Source organism: Narcine bancroftii, chromosome 5 (genome assembly GCF_036971445.1).
Source record: "Narcine bancroftii isolate sNarBan1 chromosome 5, sNarBan1.hap1, whole genome shotgun sequence".
NCBI lineage: Eukaryota > Metazoa > Chordata > Chondrichthyes > Torpediniformes > Narcinidae > Narcine > Narcine bancroftii.
In genome coordinates this window covers 86,883,006-86,900,962 of record NC_091473.1, presented here as the reverse complement: position 1 = coordinate 86,900,962, position 17,957 = coordinate 86,883,006, and the positions used below count along the sequence as shown (strand labels likewise).

The window sequence follows — 17,957 nt, the reverse complement described above, 5'->3', positions numbered from 1 at the left end:
GAAAGTTGTGAGCATTTGAGAAACAGAGATAGTGAGATGTGGAAGCTATAGGCAATATGGGCTGATCAAACGACAAAAAAAGGTTGATGCTGGAAATCTGAATTGAAAACAGAAAATGCTGTTGAGGCAGCGTATTTCTTTCATAAGGGGTTTTTAATATGCCTGAACCAAAATATCAGAAGCAGCAGTCTCAAGATTTTCATCTGTCAGAGCTTAAGAGTTCTTTTGAAAGAACTTGAACAGGCCAGTGGGTTGAATCAAATTAGTAATGATAGATGATCTGAAGGGAACAGCTGGGATTCAGTTGCTCCCATAGAAGCAATTCCCAGACTCAAAGTGGTGAATGTCAGTTACCAGTACATCCATCACTCCAGTCTGTTGTCAAACTCTGAGGTATAGTAGTGGAGCCCCGGTATCACACTGGAAATTGTAGGAGTCATCCCATTTGTTTTGGAGTATTTACAGTCTTGTAGAGAGATAGAAGAAATTAACTTTAAAAAAAAACTTTACAGTATTTATTTTAATTTTGTAATGTTAGAGTTAGAGTAAATACATTGGCTTTAGACATTTTCTCAATGCAGAACATTTTTTTAAAAATCAAAGTCTTGAGAAACTTTTGGAGTGGAGGCATCAGTTCCAACTTTGTCATCTATTGAAGGCTGACTCCCCTCAATACAGATCTTGATTGATTTAGCCATTGTGATGGAATATTTCAAGATGTCTTTGGGAGATAAATTGGTAAAATTAGAGTAGGTTACATACATGCACACACTTTAAAACAGATTTTTATTTGAAATACTGAAGAATTCATATTCAGTGACTTTACAGAAAGTATGGAGAATGCTATGCACATTTCACAAGTAGGTGCTAATTGAAATGACGGCATGAATGAATGTCTTTACAGCAACGAGCGGGAGACACACTGGCTATTGATAGCCCTTTGCAAGGGTTTTGACAGAGTGCACAGAAAGGTCACTCCTGGGTTTTTGTTTACCTAAAAACAACAGATTGACCAAGAAGACTAACTTCTATTGTTTGCTGGAGAAAGAGAGGGAAAGACATGTGGCTGGCAGTTTGAATCTCAGATGGAGAGAAAGACTGAACAGTGTCAGCCAGGAGAAGCTTGTTGGAACTGAAACAAAAGCTCCAGAGTGGCAGATGGCTGGAAGTGCTATCTGTCTGTTTCTCTTGGAATAAGTGGAAAAGAAAGAAACTCTGTGATAGCCTGAAAGAAAGAGGTTATCATCTGGAGAACCCTGATGGGACAAGTTTCATCAGCAAGACATTGAGGTGACTAATGGTGGTACCTCAGTTGTGGAAATTCTGGAACAACATGTATCTCTCTGCAAACCTACAAGAACCTTCCTGAGCAGTAAACATTTACCTTTCAAGCACTATTGTTTAAGTAACCATTTGTCGTGGTGAATGTCTATTGCTCCTGGGATTTGGGGTCCTTTGGGCTCGTAACACCATCTTCAATTAATGCAGTTAAAGTAGATGGTGGTGGACCAAAAGCAGGAAACCAAATCCAGTTTAATTTTGTTAATTAATCACCTGGAAATTTTAATGTAAACAAGGCATTTGAAATGAAAATAATATGCCACTTTTACTCAAAATTTTTAAATGAGACAATGTTCCCAATTGTGCAAACTTGACTCAATCGCCCTTTACATTTCCTTAAATGTTGTTTTTCTCTATTTTAGGATTTGCATTGTCAAAAAATGCAACAGAAAGAGCAGTAAAATATATTTATCGATTTCCTATCGACAATTTATATCTTATTTTAACATCAGATTGGCATCAATCGCTTTAGTACATCTTCATCCTACCTTGAACTGGTCTTCCAGCTTCTCTCTCAGCATACACAACTTCTCTAAACTTTTAGTCAAATATACGTGACCATGGAATTTAATAAAAGCCTTTATGAAGTCTGAAACAGTCCACTTAGTCTTCACATCATCACGGCTATTTAAAAAAAATAAAAATGTTTGTCTGGATACTTACAAGGTATACAACCAAAAGCCTCAGGCAACATGAATATATTCTACAGTTATACTATCAAAGAAGTTCTACCAATATTTTTAATCACCAGGATATCTTCAAATCTTCTGACAAATAGGAAATATTAGATATTTTAAAGTTGTTAAGAAATTTAATTACTCAGCAGCATCTTGGCATGAATGTACATGAGAACTATTTAACATTACATCCACAAAGTAAAATATAGAACATTTTCAATATAGTTTTCCCCATTTCCCTTCACAATCTAATCTTTATCACTTTTGTGTTCTGCACTTGATTTGACATTAGAAATCACTATTTTAACGTAATATGTTGGAGTCTACACCTTTTGGCAATAATGCTTTACTCATTGCTGATGGAGATATACCATAGCTTGCATCATCTATGTCCTAGGAGTCTTGAAGTAGAAGCCACAACATTTGATATTTTACATGCAATAATCAAGTATGAAAGGTATTCAAAAATCAAAGGAGCAAAGAAAAATCTAATAAACTACAGACATTGCTCCCCAGTTGCAGTAAATCGAGCTACTTCTGTATGCAATTTTGCTCACCTTTCCAGAGCTTTAGAAAGCGCTTTTTGTAGATTAGTAGAAGCAGCTGGGAATGGAAATTTGACAGCAATACTTCTGCAATAGTAGAAAATGGTAGTAAGGTGATCACCTTTAGAGGAAGCCAGAATTGCCAGCTGATTGTAAGGTTGACCTGAAAGAGTGACAGATTTTAACTCTAGATGCATCATTTAAATTAACCAATCATTTACATTTCAGTCATTAAACCATTCTTGCTCTGTCCTTCAAATCCGATTTCTAATTTCAAATGAGAAGAAGAAATTACAATTATAGATTTATTTAAAAACCTGATAATTGTTAATCAAGAAATATTTCTTAATCTATATTTTTACAGAATCATTTCCACTCAATCTCATTTGTCATTAGTATTCTTGCCCATTAATAATTTCTCTTTTGATAGAAAATTTGCTATTTTGGTAATTGACATTAATATTTGTCTAGAAATTAGGAAACAACAACACTAGTAATGCCAACCTTAAAGAACAAAGGGAATATATTATTGGAAAAATCATGCAAACAAAAAATGCAAATATGCATTAGGTCAGTCGGTATCTGAACAGAATATAAAAGTTAACATTCAATAATGAAGAAGAAAATCTATAAATGTTAATTTATCTCATGTCTTCAGAAATGCTAGCTGTAACAACTGTCTTCTACTATTTTTGAATTAATATATTTAAAACATCTAATATCAGATGTAAATTAACTATTACCAATACAAATGAGAATGCACAGGAAACATCCAAGGTCCTTTGTTAAAAATAGAACTTACAATTCTGTAACACTCAACAAATCCAAAATGCAATAAAAACTCATGATTTCTTTTATTTAAATACAGGATGCCAAAAGCCCAAGATGAATATTTCATATCCTCAAAGGGATCATGAGAATAATCCTCACTTGTAACCTCAGTATTTTTTTTATATATAAAATCAACAACCAGATTTTGTTGAAAAGAGTCAATTAAAAAATAACACCATCTCAAGGGAATTAACTCCCATTTCCCCAAGGTTTGGTTCTCAATTCTGACCATGATTGAGTAACTAACACAAGTACTGCCTTTTTTCATTGATAAACAAAAAAAATATTGAAAAGAAAGTTCAATTCAAACCATCTAATGGGAGACACAAACATGTTCATTATTGTTAAATAATTTCTTTGCTTAATTACAGATAACACTTGGATCTGGGAAATTACCCTAATTGCACAAAATTACAAAGTAATCTATCAAAAGATGGTAACAGCACCATAATATGAAGGTTACATTACTAGAAATAAGAAAAAGACAAATTTCATTCATGGTAGGGATTGGAAAAGCCTAAACATTTTGCTTATTCTGATCACCAATTATTATCCTGAAGCCAAGAATATGCCGATAACAGAAAATTATCAGATGCCTAATCCAGAAGTTTCTGCATTAACAGACACAGACTCAATGAACATATTATGGAACAAAATGTGAAATGGAACATTCTAAATTAGTAGTAAAAAGACAGAACTCTGTTGTTTCTCTGATCAATAGTGAGCAATGTGATCAATAACAAATTGATAGGTTTAAGAGATCATGTGTACTCAATTGTCAGCTGTAGATGATTTTTAAAAAAAACTTTTGCAAACAAAAGTCTTTGTCGGGCAATGGGGCTGAGTGGGAAAATGGAACAGTTTATAATTAAATGGCAGGGTAGACTCGTTGGGCTGAATAGCCTATTTCTGCTCCTATACCTTATGGTGTTATGATGATGGCACAACTGGAACACTAGCTTGTTCATGCTTACTTCAAATACATTTTCAGAGGGGAAAAAAAAGTTCTGAGCTATTAGAATGAAAACACTTCAGAAAATGAGAAATATTTGTAGAAATGGCATCACAAATTAAGGGAAAATATTGGCTCTCAAGAACCTTCATATATTACAGAAGTTTTTACCCTATTAAGAAAGTGAAACCATTTAGCGTCCATTCAACAATGATCATAAAACAAATCTACTAGCCTAACTTCAGAGATATTTATTTTATATTTTGAACCTCACTGATTTATAATACCTTTCCATCTTCCCACTAAATGTTCTTTATTTTTTTTAAAGTTTTAACACTCTTTAATGGATTGAGAAGTCAAACATTATCATAGATATCCAAAAATTGTTGATAATGAAGAAAAGCATCAATGAACAAAAGAATCAACATGTTTGTAATGCTGCATGTCTGCTTATTTGTGCATTTTCCCCTCAGAGTATAATCAAGTTACTAATCAATAGTTGAAAGTGGCGCTTCTTACCATTTGAAGGGACAAGTTGAGCGGCATGTCTGTAGTAAGACTCAGCCTGGCTAGTCTGATTCCTGTATCGAGCTGCAGAGCAAAGCACGGACCCACATCAGAGACAGACATATTGAACGTTCTGTACAAATGAGCTTCTTGCTCATTTTCACATTATCATCTAACAATTTCCTACTCAAGAATCAGAACATTCTCACTCACAAAAACTATATAATTTACACCAAATTGAAAACTTATTATATTGAAAATCAAAGCATGTACTACAAATTACAGCATGCAGGCATCAGAAAGTAAGTAGAGCAAAACTGAGTACACCATTAGATAAGACTTGATCAGACAGAATTAATTACTTTTAACCAAAGAGGAAATTTACAACATAGATTTCCTCAAAACATAATGATAAGCAGATATATTCCAACATCATTGACCTTCCTGCTTGGTTTGTTTGGTGGAACACGGTAATGAAGGTGGGGACCTCTGACCTGGTAACTCCTCCCCATAGTTTCCCAATAAAGGCAGAGCCCTAGTCTCCTCCCTCAATCCCAGCCTTAGATCCGGGCCAGAAGCATGTAGTTATAAGCTGGATGTTTCAAGACATTAAAGCTTTTGACCACATGCTTCATGTGGGTATTGATCATGCCGAGGTGGGGCAGCAACTAGAGGAGGGTATCATAGAACCCAGTAACAGCCCCTGGAGGGCACAGGTGATGGCGATTAAGAGTAGGGAGAAGCACCAATAGTCAATGATTATAGCCAGACCATCAACAGTTTTACCTTATGGATCCCTACCCCCTTCCCCGCTTTCTGAAGCATAACCACTTCCTCCTTTTCTTTTCACTGACATCAACAGTGCTATCTGCAGACCTTTTTGCCATTGTACAATACATGAGAGGTCCATTGCATTCAAAATGGCACTATCAGCGCACCATACCCCCACTTGAGCACATTGGGTGAATTTTTTCCCAACTTGTGACATTATGTCGCTGCTGCCGGAAAAAGCTGGGATAACTGAAATTTTCAGTTAACTGAATTTCGGATATGGGGACTCTTACTAGATAGATATAGGGAGACACTTTGGAAGAGTCGCCCAGTAGCGAGCAGCTTTGACTAGCTCTTCAACCTGGTGTCCTTGTTGGACTCTCAGTGTAACCTGACTCACCTTCACGCAAGTGTTCCAGTCAGGCCATCGGCGTAACCCAACTCACCTCCATGCAAGTGTTCTGATCAGATTCTCAGCACACCTTCCCTGCATTGACAATCTTACTCACCTCCACGCTAGTGTCACAGTCAGGCACATGATGTAACCCGACTCACTTCCACATAAGTGTCCCAGTCAGACCCTCAATACACCATCCTTACACTGACAACTCGACTCCCCTCAATGCCAGTGTTCCAGTCAGACCCTCAGCACACCTTCCTTTAAATATGAACCCCATTCACAAGTGGTGTAACAGTGTTGTGCTAACTGCTTTGCTAACCATGCCAATGTCATAATTAACCCCCCTCCACCTACGCACCCACCCATTCCCCCAAGTTTATAGATAAAGCCTTACTAACATACTTAATAATATACTAATAAAGACAAAGACTTGTACCAAAAAGATAGGTACATTTTGAAAGAGTCGGTCCAGCAGAAAGTGACATCAGCCGGATCATCAATCTAGGTGATGCCATTTTATTTAAACATTAACTTTATTAAAACTTTATTCAAACAGCCACTGCAGGAGGGGGTATGACCGGGGAGCCCCGCTGGCTGAATGTTTGCTCTCAAGGGTTTGTGTGTTGCTTCGGAGAACTTTTACTTGTACAGGTACACGATCCTTTATCCGGACATCTAAAATCTGGAAAGCTCCAAAATCTGGCAAGTGGGGACTGGCGGTTGGGGAGATGGCCATGGGACTGAAAGGGGGAGGGAGTGGATACAGCAGCATAATTCGGGTGGGCTTTCCGAAATCCGGAAAACACTGAAATTCAGAACACAGTGTCCCCCAAGGGTTCCGGATAAAGGATTGTGTACCTGTACAACTTCAAACTTTTATTTAAAACTTAATTTATTCTTATTCATTTTAATTTTAATATTTCCTCAAATTTTTTGCCAGTTGTGAGTTTCTGTTGATTGAGTGCCAGATAATGGGGATTTTCATGTATAGCAATTTTACATCAATCCATACTTTATAAAATGGTAAGACAAAGCAAAATGCTGCTTTCGCACAGCTAACACTGGAGCAAAACAATTCAAAGAGCTTGTAACTGTACATGAAACTTTTTCATGAAATTGATATACTACTTGCACATATAACAAACCTCATCATTATTTAAATCTAGCCTATTATTGAAAGATAATATTGAAAATATGTGGAGAAGGAAAGAGGAAGTACTTCCATATTTAATAAAATAGAATTATCTAATCTTTCAAAACAATACAAATGAGCAGATGCTAAGGATAATTTATCAGTTTCCTTGAGTGACACTCCAGCAGTTAGCTTGCAGCATTGGTTTGATATTCAAACACATCCTGTATTTTCAACTAATGAAATAGGCACTGGCTGGCTAATCTCCCAAAAGAAGTCCCTTGGCATCAAGAAAAGAATAACATAGCAACATCCATACTGCAAAAGTTTTTCACTCAAGTACTAAAATTAGCTTCAAAAAAACCCGAAAACCTCCAAAAATCTGTTGTTTTTCCAGTTCAATAAACACAGAAATGTGGTTATGCATAAGAAAAAGAAACACAAAACTCAACCACTGTAATTATTGACTCACTGACTTCACATCAAACTTCAGAACATGACATAGAATTATTCTGGGCTAAAAATACTATTGTGATCTTCTGGCTTTCAAATTTAGAATGGAAGGTTTCAGAAAATGTTAGCACCAAGAACTTTTAGTTGTAAGTGATGGAAATTTAAAAACCAGAATTAGAAAATGTTTTGAATTCCACCTGATGCTGAACTGACAAAAAACAGATTTGTATATATTGAAGAGAAATATTTAAATGAACAACCATGACTTTTTAATAGATATTACAAATTATGCATGAAAATCACATTACAACTTTAACAACTAGTCTGAAGATAGAACTAAGTCAGGCAGATGGTGCAGGTCACATCCTATATATCTACAAACAGATATGTATTTGTTGTGAAAAATGTATTTATTAAAGCACAGTTTTTGTTAAATGTAAATTTGACAGAACTACTATTAGTCAGTTAATAAATGTATCTATTAAGGCACAGCTTTTTTCATTAAATGTTAATTGATTGAACTACTTTTGGTCAATTTAAACCAGCCATTCTCAACAAGGGTCCAAGAGGCTTAACACATTTAAATTGGGGTGGGGGATGTTGTACACTGAAAACAAAATGTATTGAATGCTTTTTTCGTGTAGTCAATAGGAGAGAACTGAAGAACCAAAATGAAACTTAACTGCTTCACAGTGAACCTTTGAGCAGAGTCCTTAGGGGGCCGTAGCCAAAAAAAAGTTTAGAATGGTTGGTTAAAGCAATGAACATGAATATTATGAAATGACATACCTATGTCTCCAAGATGTACAAGGCAGTGCTGGCAGATATACGAGCAAGAGCTGGGTTGGGGTTTTACAATTCCACTGGTGCTGCATTGCTTATTGTTGATGATTCCTAGCTGCGAAGACTTCACACGGCAAGGAAGGTCGACATTGAAAACTGTGCACAACTCTTGCAGCAACTGGAATGAAACCATATAACCATTTAACCATTTATGGCGCGGAAACAGGCCATGTCGGCCATTCGAGTCCGTACCGGTTAACCATGTAGAATGTAAAAAAGAACCTACTTCCTTATGAAACCTAAAACACCAGAACAGGAAAGAAAGTTTTTGTAGACAAGACCTAATTAAGATTAGAAGATCTAAGATGGATTTATCATGTGCAAGTACATGAAATGTATTAGCAAGGTTGATGTGCTCCAGGTGCATATAATTAGCAGGAATACATCATCAAGGCAATAAGGGAACCGAAACCACAGAAATAAGCTCCAGGTAGTTCTGGATAAAACATGTTCAGCAAAGGAGGGAAGGAAAGAGAGGGGAGGGAGCAAAGGTATTGATTAAAGAGATTAAGCTTACTAGAGAGAGGATATCCTGGAATGATGAACAGTAAAAGCTATCCAATTACCATATACCTTTGTGTAATAGTCAAATTTTGTGGACCAATTTTAGGGTAAAATTTAAAGGGTCCACTATTACACGCATACCACTTTTGACCACAGTAAGTATCTGCCTCGTTTGAGGTGTCAGAAGATCCATAGGGTAGGTGGGAACATTTGAGGCTTTGGAAGTTCTGATTGGTGGGCGGTCGGAGCTAAAATTTGGAGGGGGGGTGGGGGAGAAAATAGACTTCTACGCACAATACGTGGAAAATACCAGATTTATGGGCCAAAATTAAGGGAATTGACTTTTACATGTAATTGACTATTGCACGCCTACAAAAAACAAATTCCCAAACCTCACATAAAAAGCCAAATCTCACTTACCTTGAATGATTTATATCACAAGCACTCAAAATACAAATGTCTAATTATGAAAGCTGCACTTTTTATACACACACACACACACACACACATACACACACACATACACACACACATACACACACACATACACACACACATACACACACACATACACACACACATACACACACACATACACACACACATACACACATATATACATACACTACATACATATATATATATGCATACATATATATATATGCATACATATATATATGCATATATATGCATACATATATATATACATACATATATATATACATACATATATATATATACACACACACATATATACATATACATATATACACACACACACATATATACATATACACATATATACACACACACACATATATATACACATACACACATATATACACATATATATACACATACACACATATATATACACATACACACATATATACACATATATATACACATACACACATATATACACATATATATACACATACACACATATATACACATATATATATACACATACACATACATACACATATATATACACATACACATACATATACACATATATATACACACATATATATACATATATATTTACATATATATACATATATACATATATATATATATACATATATATATACATATATATATATCCCCAAAGTTCCTCAACATGATTATCCAACTGCACGAAAACCAACAAGGTCGGGTCAGATACAGCAACGAGCTCTCTGAACCCTTCTCCATTAACAATGGCGTGAAGCAAGGCTGTGTTCTCGCACCAACCCTCTTTTCAATCTTCTTCAGCATGATGCTGAACCAAGCCATGAAAGACAACAACAATGAAGACGCTGTTTACATCCGGTACCGCACGGATGGCAGTCTCTTCAATCTGAGGCGTCTGCAAGCTCACACCAAGATACAAGAGAAACTTGTCCGTGAACTACTCTTTGCAGACGATGCCGCTTTAGTTGCCCATTCAGAGCCAGCTCTTCAGCGCTTGACGTCCTGTTTTGCGGAAACTGCCAAAATGTTTGGCCTGGAAGTCAGCCTGAAGAAAACGGAGGACCTCCATCAGCCAGCTCCCCACCATGACTACCAGCCCCCCCACATCTCCATCAGGCACACAAAACTCAAAACGGTCAACCAGTTTACCTATCTCGGCTGCACCATTTCATCAGATGCAAGGATCGACAACGAGATAGACAACAGACTCTCCAAGGCAAATAGCGCCTTTGGAAGACTACACAAAAGAGTCTGGAAAAACAACCAACTGAAAAACCTCACAAAGATTAGCGTATACAGAGCCATTGTCATACCCACACTCCTGTTCGGCTCCGAATCTTGGGTCCTCTACCGGCATCACCTACGGCTCCTAGAACGCTTCCACCAGCGTTGTCTCCGCTCCATCCTCAAAATTCATTGGAGCGACTTCATCCCTAACATTGAAGTACTCAAGATGGCAGAGGCTGACAGCATCGAGTCCACGCTGCTGAAGATCCAGCTGCACTGGGTGGGTCACGTCTCCAGAATGGAGGACCATCGCCTTCCCAAAATCGTGTTATATGGCGAGCTCTCCACTGGCCACCGTGACAGAGGTGCACCAAAGAAGAGGTACAAGGACTGCCTAAAGAAATCTCTTGGTGCCTGCCACACTGACCACCGCCAGTTGGCTGATATCGCCTCAAACCGTGCATCTTGGCGCCTCACAGTTCGGCGGGCAGCAACCTCCTTTGAAGAAGACCACAGAACCCACCTTACTGACAAAAGACAAAGGAGGAAAAACCCAACACCCAACCCCAACCAACCAATTTTCCCCTGCAACTGCTGCAACTGTGTCTGCCTGTCCCGCATCGGACTTGTCAACCACAATCGAGCCTGCAGCTGACGTGGACTTTTACCCCCTCCATAAATCTTCGTCCGCGAAGCCAAGCCAAAGAAAGAAGAATATATATATATATATATATATAAAAAATATATAAAAATATATATATAAAAATATATATATAAATATATATATAAATATATATATAAATATATATATAAATATATATATATAAAAATATATATATATAAATATATAAAAAATATATAGATATATAAATATATATATATATAGACATATATAAATATAGATATATATAAATATAGATATAAATATATATAGATATATATATAAATATATATAAATATATAGATATATATTAAAAAAAATATATATTAAAAAAATATATATATATATTAAAAAAAATATATATATATATATATAAATAAATGTATATATATATAAATATATAATTTTATTGCTGCATGAAGGCTTAGTTGGATTTTATTTAATCTCCCCAACTCTTGCTCAAGTAAAATTCACAGGCATGGAGCATTTTACCACATCACTAGCAAACATTTATTATAAAAAGAGGAAGCTTCAATCAAGTTCAAGATAACATATTATTGGCTGAGGGCATATGTTAAACTGATCCATTCAAATTCGATTTTAAGCTAATATAAACGACTAAATGTTCCAAGAAAATCTCACTTTTTTTGGAGAACTCACCTGTGTGTAGAAGCCACTAGCTGCCTCTAAGAAGAGCGAAAGATTGGCCTGTACTTCACTGCGGTTAGGATTGGCTCGGTTCTTTGCTTGACCCTGTAGTGTTGTAATCTGATTTTTGAAGGCATGGTTCCATCTACAGTGAGTAAGAGATTTACTAATATAATTCAAGCCATTACTCTAGCATATCCAAACAAACTTTCAGAAAAAATTCAAAGATCTCAAAGTGATGAACCAATCATCTTCAATAGCCCATAGAATTGCTACAATACTTCAATAAAATTGCATTTAAACCACTGATCCTTATTATTGGGATCCAGTACTCGTAGATGTACATAATGCCAAAGCAACTGTATCAAACACCTTCAATGAACTTTCAAAAATTATAAATGAAATACAAACCTGCTAGCTCTCTGATACCTTTACAAGAATCAAGTCAGGTTTATTGTCATCAGATTGTTTAAGTACAACCCGATGAAACAGTGTTCTCCAGTCATCAGTGCAAAACATGCAGACACACAACTAGGCATAATATATATATATATATATATACACAGACAAACAATATATACACAGGACAAGTATTTTATCTATACAAACAAACAAATATTGCTTAGTACAAATGAGAATCTCATATTGTTAGCGTGAGCAGTTTCTTTGGTCATTCAGCATCTCACTCCTCAGCATGTTATGGAACTGTTAGAATCATGGAGCTAAATATTTGTTGGAATCCAAAGTATAGATGAAATAATGAGACTGAGGATTCATGCTGCAATGACTTTCAGTTTTTGATAACTCTCAACATTAAAGAATACAATGCAAACTATCAATACAATCTTTTCCTTGTCATACTAATATCACAGGAAAATCCTCAAAATTTCATTTTATTCCTGTTCATAGTACGTGCAGCCTAATTTTTAAGAGTGCAAACTGTTTAACAAGGGTGTTTCTAGCTCAATGCAATTTTTCATCTTGAGGTCAGTGAAAGTAAGCATGATTTCTGCTTTAAAATTCTAAATAAATGAACACAGGCACACTGATGATCACTAATGCAATTCTTCATAGCTAAGTTAAATGCTCTCATCCACAACACAGGACTTGTGAATAAAATGCTTGAAAAGATTAATAGTTTTCAAGTGCCAACCACCAAATTTGCATTGACAACCCTTTCCTGTAGTATGGATTCCACAGGAACAAAGTACTTTGAGAACACGTCGACCAGCTAACCCCTCATGGCTGATCTGCCCATGGCAACTTGCCTTCTGTCCTCTGAACTCCTCATCTTCATCAAATTACACAGCAATTCCCCATTAGGAAGACCTCAGGGGCATTAGTTTCTTTACTGAATGCAGAGCTGTTAAATCCTCATCTACTAGCACTCTTCTCTGCTTGGAGGAACCTGTTCTTATCTTTAACAACCTTTTCTTTAACCCCTTCCATTTCCTCCAAATCCAGTGTGCAGCAATGGGCACATATGGGCCTCAGCTATGCCTGTGTCTGTTGGGCATTGGAACAGTCCTTATTCCAATTGTACTCAGGTAACGCTCTCCAACTCATTCTCCATGACATCAACAACTGCTTTTGTGCTACGTGTTTTACCCATGCAGAACTCAATTTTATTAAATTCCTTGCCAACTTCCAACATGCCTTTAAATTTCCCTAGACTGTTTTTGACATCTCTCTCCCCTTCCTGGACCAACCTCTTCTATCCATTTCAGGAGGTAAACCATGCATGGCCACCTATTACAGACCCATCAACACCCACAGCTACCTGGATTATACTTTTTACAATTCTGTCTTTTGTTAGGGCAGTATTCCTTTCTCCTAATTCTCTGCATCCATTGCATCTGTTCACTGGATAAGGCCAACTCCAGGACATCCAAAATGTCCCCTTTCTTTGATAAATGTGGATTCCCCCTTACTGTCATTGTTAAAGCCTGTACTTTTTCCATTTTTCAGACTTTTGCCCTCTACATCTCTGACACCTCCGTTTAGGGCACCAAATGGACCTTCCAGGTGAGGTAGTGCTTTACTAGCACATTGTCATCTTTCTCTACTATATTGGGTGTGGCTTCCTCTGCACTGATGTGACCGCTTCAAAGACTTATGATTTGTCTGGGGTCTAAACTTGAACTTCCTGGCCAACCATTTCAATTCCACTCACTATTTCCATGCTAATTTGCCTGTTCTTGGCCTCATTCATTGTCAGAGTGAGGCTAAATGCAAAACTAAATGTTTCTGATTTTACATAACTTTTACCTCTATCTGATTCCATTGTTTCTGTCTCCTTTCTACCTATTGATGTTCCAACATTTTCCTCTACATCACCCTACCCTCCTCTCCCCCCCCCACCCCCACCCCCATCCCCGGTCTCTCCCTCTTCTTTTCACTCTACCTCCTGCCCAATACCCTTGGCCCCTTTCCACCTTCATATATACAGGATATCACTAAGTTTTTACTTTTATCTCTGCCCATAAAGGTTGCATCACCTGCTGAATTCCTCTCAAATTCATTGTTAACTCCTCTTCTATGGCTTTTCCATTTAGCCCTCAACTTTCCATCTTTCCTTAAATGCCTCCAGTAGTCTATCTACCAAACACTCCAAAGTCCAGAGTTCCAAGATTCACCACCTCTGCTAGTAGAAATTCTTCAGTTTTAAAAGAGATCCCTCATCTTGCAACTATTTTCTCCTCATTAAAGACTCTGGAAATATTTCATCAAATACCTTATTCTATCATTTGCTGAATGTACCATTGTATCAAAATTTGGTGCCTATTGCACTTCTAAAATAAACTGCATCGAGTTAAACATAACAAACCAAGATAATGCAAGCAATTATTACTTTTTTGTCTCTGGAGCAGACCTTAGAGATTTGTAGCAAATTCAAGCAAAAAAAGATTTTATGCCATCTTCAAGTTTCTTTTAAAGGAATTTGAACATAAAACACATTAGGGTGAAGAACTGTCCTTCTGCCCACAATGTCTGCACTGACAATGTCAAAACAAACTAATTCTGTCTGCGCGCATGATCCATATCTCTGCATTTTCATGTGCCTGTCTAAATGCCTCTGAAACAACACAACTGAATCTGCTTCCACCTCCTCACTTACAGCATGTTCCAACCACTGTGTAAAAACCTGTCTCCCTGATCTTCCTTAAACCTTTTCCAATTCTCCTTAAGTTATACCCTCTCATATTTGATATTTCCACCCAGAGGGAAAAGAGACTGAATATCTATCCTACCTTTGCTGCTCATAATTTTATAAACTTCTATCAAGCCACCCGTCAGCCTCCGATACTCCAAAGAATACCATCCAAGTTTATCAAACTCCCTTTCTAGCTAATATTCTCTAATCCATGCAACATCCTGGTAAAGCTCATCTGCACTCCCTCCAAAGCCTCCATAACCTTCGTGATCTAAACTGCACACAATAGCACCGAACAGAATAGAAACAAATTACATTACTGTGAATTGATTGTTACTTATTACATACTTACAGGTCCTGCTCCACCTTCTTATCCAATGCATATTCCAAATCTGTGACCAACATCTTCTGATAGAGGTCCTGCAGAGCTTGCCTGGAAGTCCAGACTTCAGCCGGACCCAACTTAGAATCTGTTCAGAAAAATGGCACATTATGACACAAGGTCTTGAAAGACATACATGTTTTTCCTTTTCATTTTGGTTGAAATTATACAAGAGCTATTTGAAAAAGTTTCAATGAAGTCATTTTTTAAAATAAAAGCAGGTTTATATTAACACGCTATGAAAATTTACAATTTCTGTAAACGTGGATTACTGGAGCATGATGCATTAAATGTGCAGATAAAAGCAAGGAACTCAAAAAAATTGAGCGAAACAAGAAAATCTGCTTATGCTGTGATAATAGTTAATACACAAAAGTGCTGGAGAAACTCAGCAGGTCTCGTAGCATCCATTGGACGCAAAAATATTTAACCAATGTTTCAGGCCACAGTCCTTAATGCCAAGGTTTGAGGAAAAAATACAAGCAGGTGTCTGAATAAAAAGGACTTCACCTTTTCGAAATAGAAAAATAAAGGCAGCAGTAATTTGTTTAGAATACGACTAAACACGGCACGGACAGCAACAGCTGTACCAGTCTAGTGGTAAGAACATGAATGCATCCCACTACTTCAATCCAGGTCAAACTGATAATTGCATACTTGATCATCCATCACATGGATTCCACAACCATATTTGTTTCAATAGTTTGAATGTTAAGACACAAATGCAAATTGTATTGGTTGCAATAATACAGATAGTTTTTATATACGATCTTCAGGGACTATGCAAACATATTTGGACTACTCTTTTTTCTCTTTCTTTGGCTTGGCTTCGCGGACGAAGATTTATGGAGGGGGTAAAAAGTCCACGTCAGCTGCAGGCTCGTTTGTGGCTGACAAGTCCGATGCGGGACAGGCAGACACGATTGCAGCGGTTGCAGGGGAAAATTGGTTGGTTGGGGTTGGGTGTTTCCTCCTTTGCCTTTTGTCAGTGAGGTGGGCTCTGCGGTCTTCTTCAAAGGAGGTTGCTGCCCACCAAACTGTGAGGCGCCAAGATGCACGGTTTGAGGCGTTATCAGCCCACTGGCGGTGGTCAATGTGGCAGGCACCAAGAGATTTCCTTAGGCAGTCCTTGTACCTTTTCTTTGGTGCACCTCTGTCACGGTGGCCAGTGGAGAGCTCGCCATATAACACGATCTTGGGAAGGCGATGGTCCTCCATTCTGGAGACGTGACCCATCCAGCGCAGCTGGATCTTCAGCAGCGTGGACTCGATGCTGTCGACCTCTGCCATCTCGAGTACTTCGACGTTAGGGGTGTAAGCGCTCCAATGGATGTTGAGGATGGAGCGGAGACAACGCTGGTGGAAGCGTTCTAGGAGCCGTAGGTGGTGCCGGTAGAGGACCCATGATTCGGAGCCGAACAGGAGTGTGGGTATGACAACGGCTCTGTATACGCTTATCTTTGTGAGGTTTTTCAGTTGGTTGTTTTTCCAGACTCTTTTGTGTAGTCTTCCAAAGGCGCTATTTGCCTTGGCGAGTCTGTTGTCTATCTCATTGTCGATCCTTGCATCTGATGAAATGGTGCAGCCGAGATAGGTAAACTGGTTGACCGTTTTGAGTTTTGTGTGCCCGATGGAGATGTGGGGGGGCTGGTAGTCATGGTGGGGAGCTGGCTGATGGAGGACCTCAGTTTTCTTCAGGCTGACTTCCAGGCCAAACATTTTGGCAGTTTCCGCAAAGCAGGACGTCAAGCGCTGAAGAGCTGGCTCTGAATGGGCAACTAAAGCGGCATCATCTGCAAAGAGTAGTTCACAGACAAGTTTCTCTTGTGTCTTGGTGTGAGCTTGCAGGCGCCTCAGATTGAAGAGACTGCCATCCGTGCGGTACCGGATGTAAACAGCGTCTTCATTGTTGGGGTCTTTCATGGCTTGGTTCAGCATCATGCTGAAGAAGATTGAAAAGAGGGTTGGTGCGAGAACACAGCCTTGCTTCACGCCATTGTTAATGGAGAAGGGTTCAGAGAGCTCATTTCTGTATCTGACCCGACCTTGTTGGTTTTCGTGCAGTTGGATAATCATGTTGAGGAACTTTGGGGGACATCCGATGCGCTCTAGTATTTGCCAAAGCCCTTTCCTGCTCACGGTGACGAAGGCTTTGGTGAGGTCAACAAAGGTGATGTAGAGTCCTTTGTTTTGTTCTCTGCACTTTTCTTGGAGCTGTCTGAGGGCAAAGACCATGTCAGTGGTTCCTCTGTTTGCGCGAAAGCCGCACTGTGATTCTGGGAGAATATTCTCGGCGACACTAGGTATTATTCTATTTAGTAGAATCCTAGCGAAGATTTTGCCTGCAATGGAGAGCAACGTGATTCCCCTGTAGTTTGAGCAGTCTGATTTCTCGCCTTTGTTTTTGTACAGGGTGATGATGGTGGCATCACGAAGATCCTGAGGCAGTTTACCTTGGTCCCAACAAAGA

At 38.0% G+C, this 17,957-nt stretch overlaps 1 protein-coding gene across 4 annotated transcripts in view; it reads right to left on the bottom strand.

Annotated features, from left to right (window-relative positions):
• The window catches only part of smg7 (SMG7 nonsense mediated mRNA decay factor), a 136,842-nt gene that overhangs the window by 90,510 nt on the left and 28,375 nt on the right, over window positions 1-17,957 (bottom strand). For all 4 annotated transcript variants that reach the window (XM_069938203.1, XM_069938206.1, XM_069938204.1 and 1 more), the window contains exons 3-8: window positions 15,458-15,575; window positions 11,964-12,096; window positions 8,399-8,570; window positions 4,866-4,937; window positions 2,576-2,726; window positions 1,830-1,965 (exon numbers count right to left, since the gene is read on the bottom strand). In XM_069938203.1, the coding sequence (XP_069794304.1) occupies window positions 1,830-1,965; window positions 2,576-2,726; window positions 4,866-4,937; window positions 8,399-8,570; window positions 11,964-12,096; window positions 15,458-15,575 (782 nt within the window). The remainder of the gene's footprint in view (window positions 1-1,829; window positions 1,966-2,575; window positions 2,727-4,865; window positions 4,938-8,398; window positions 8,571-11,963; window positions 12,097-15,457; window positions 15,576-17,957) is intronic.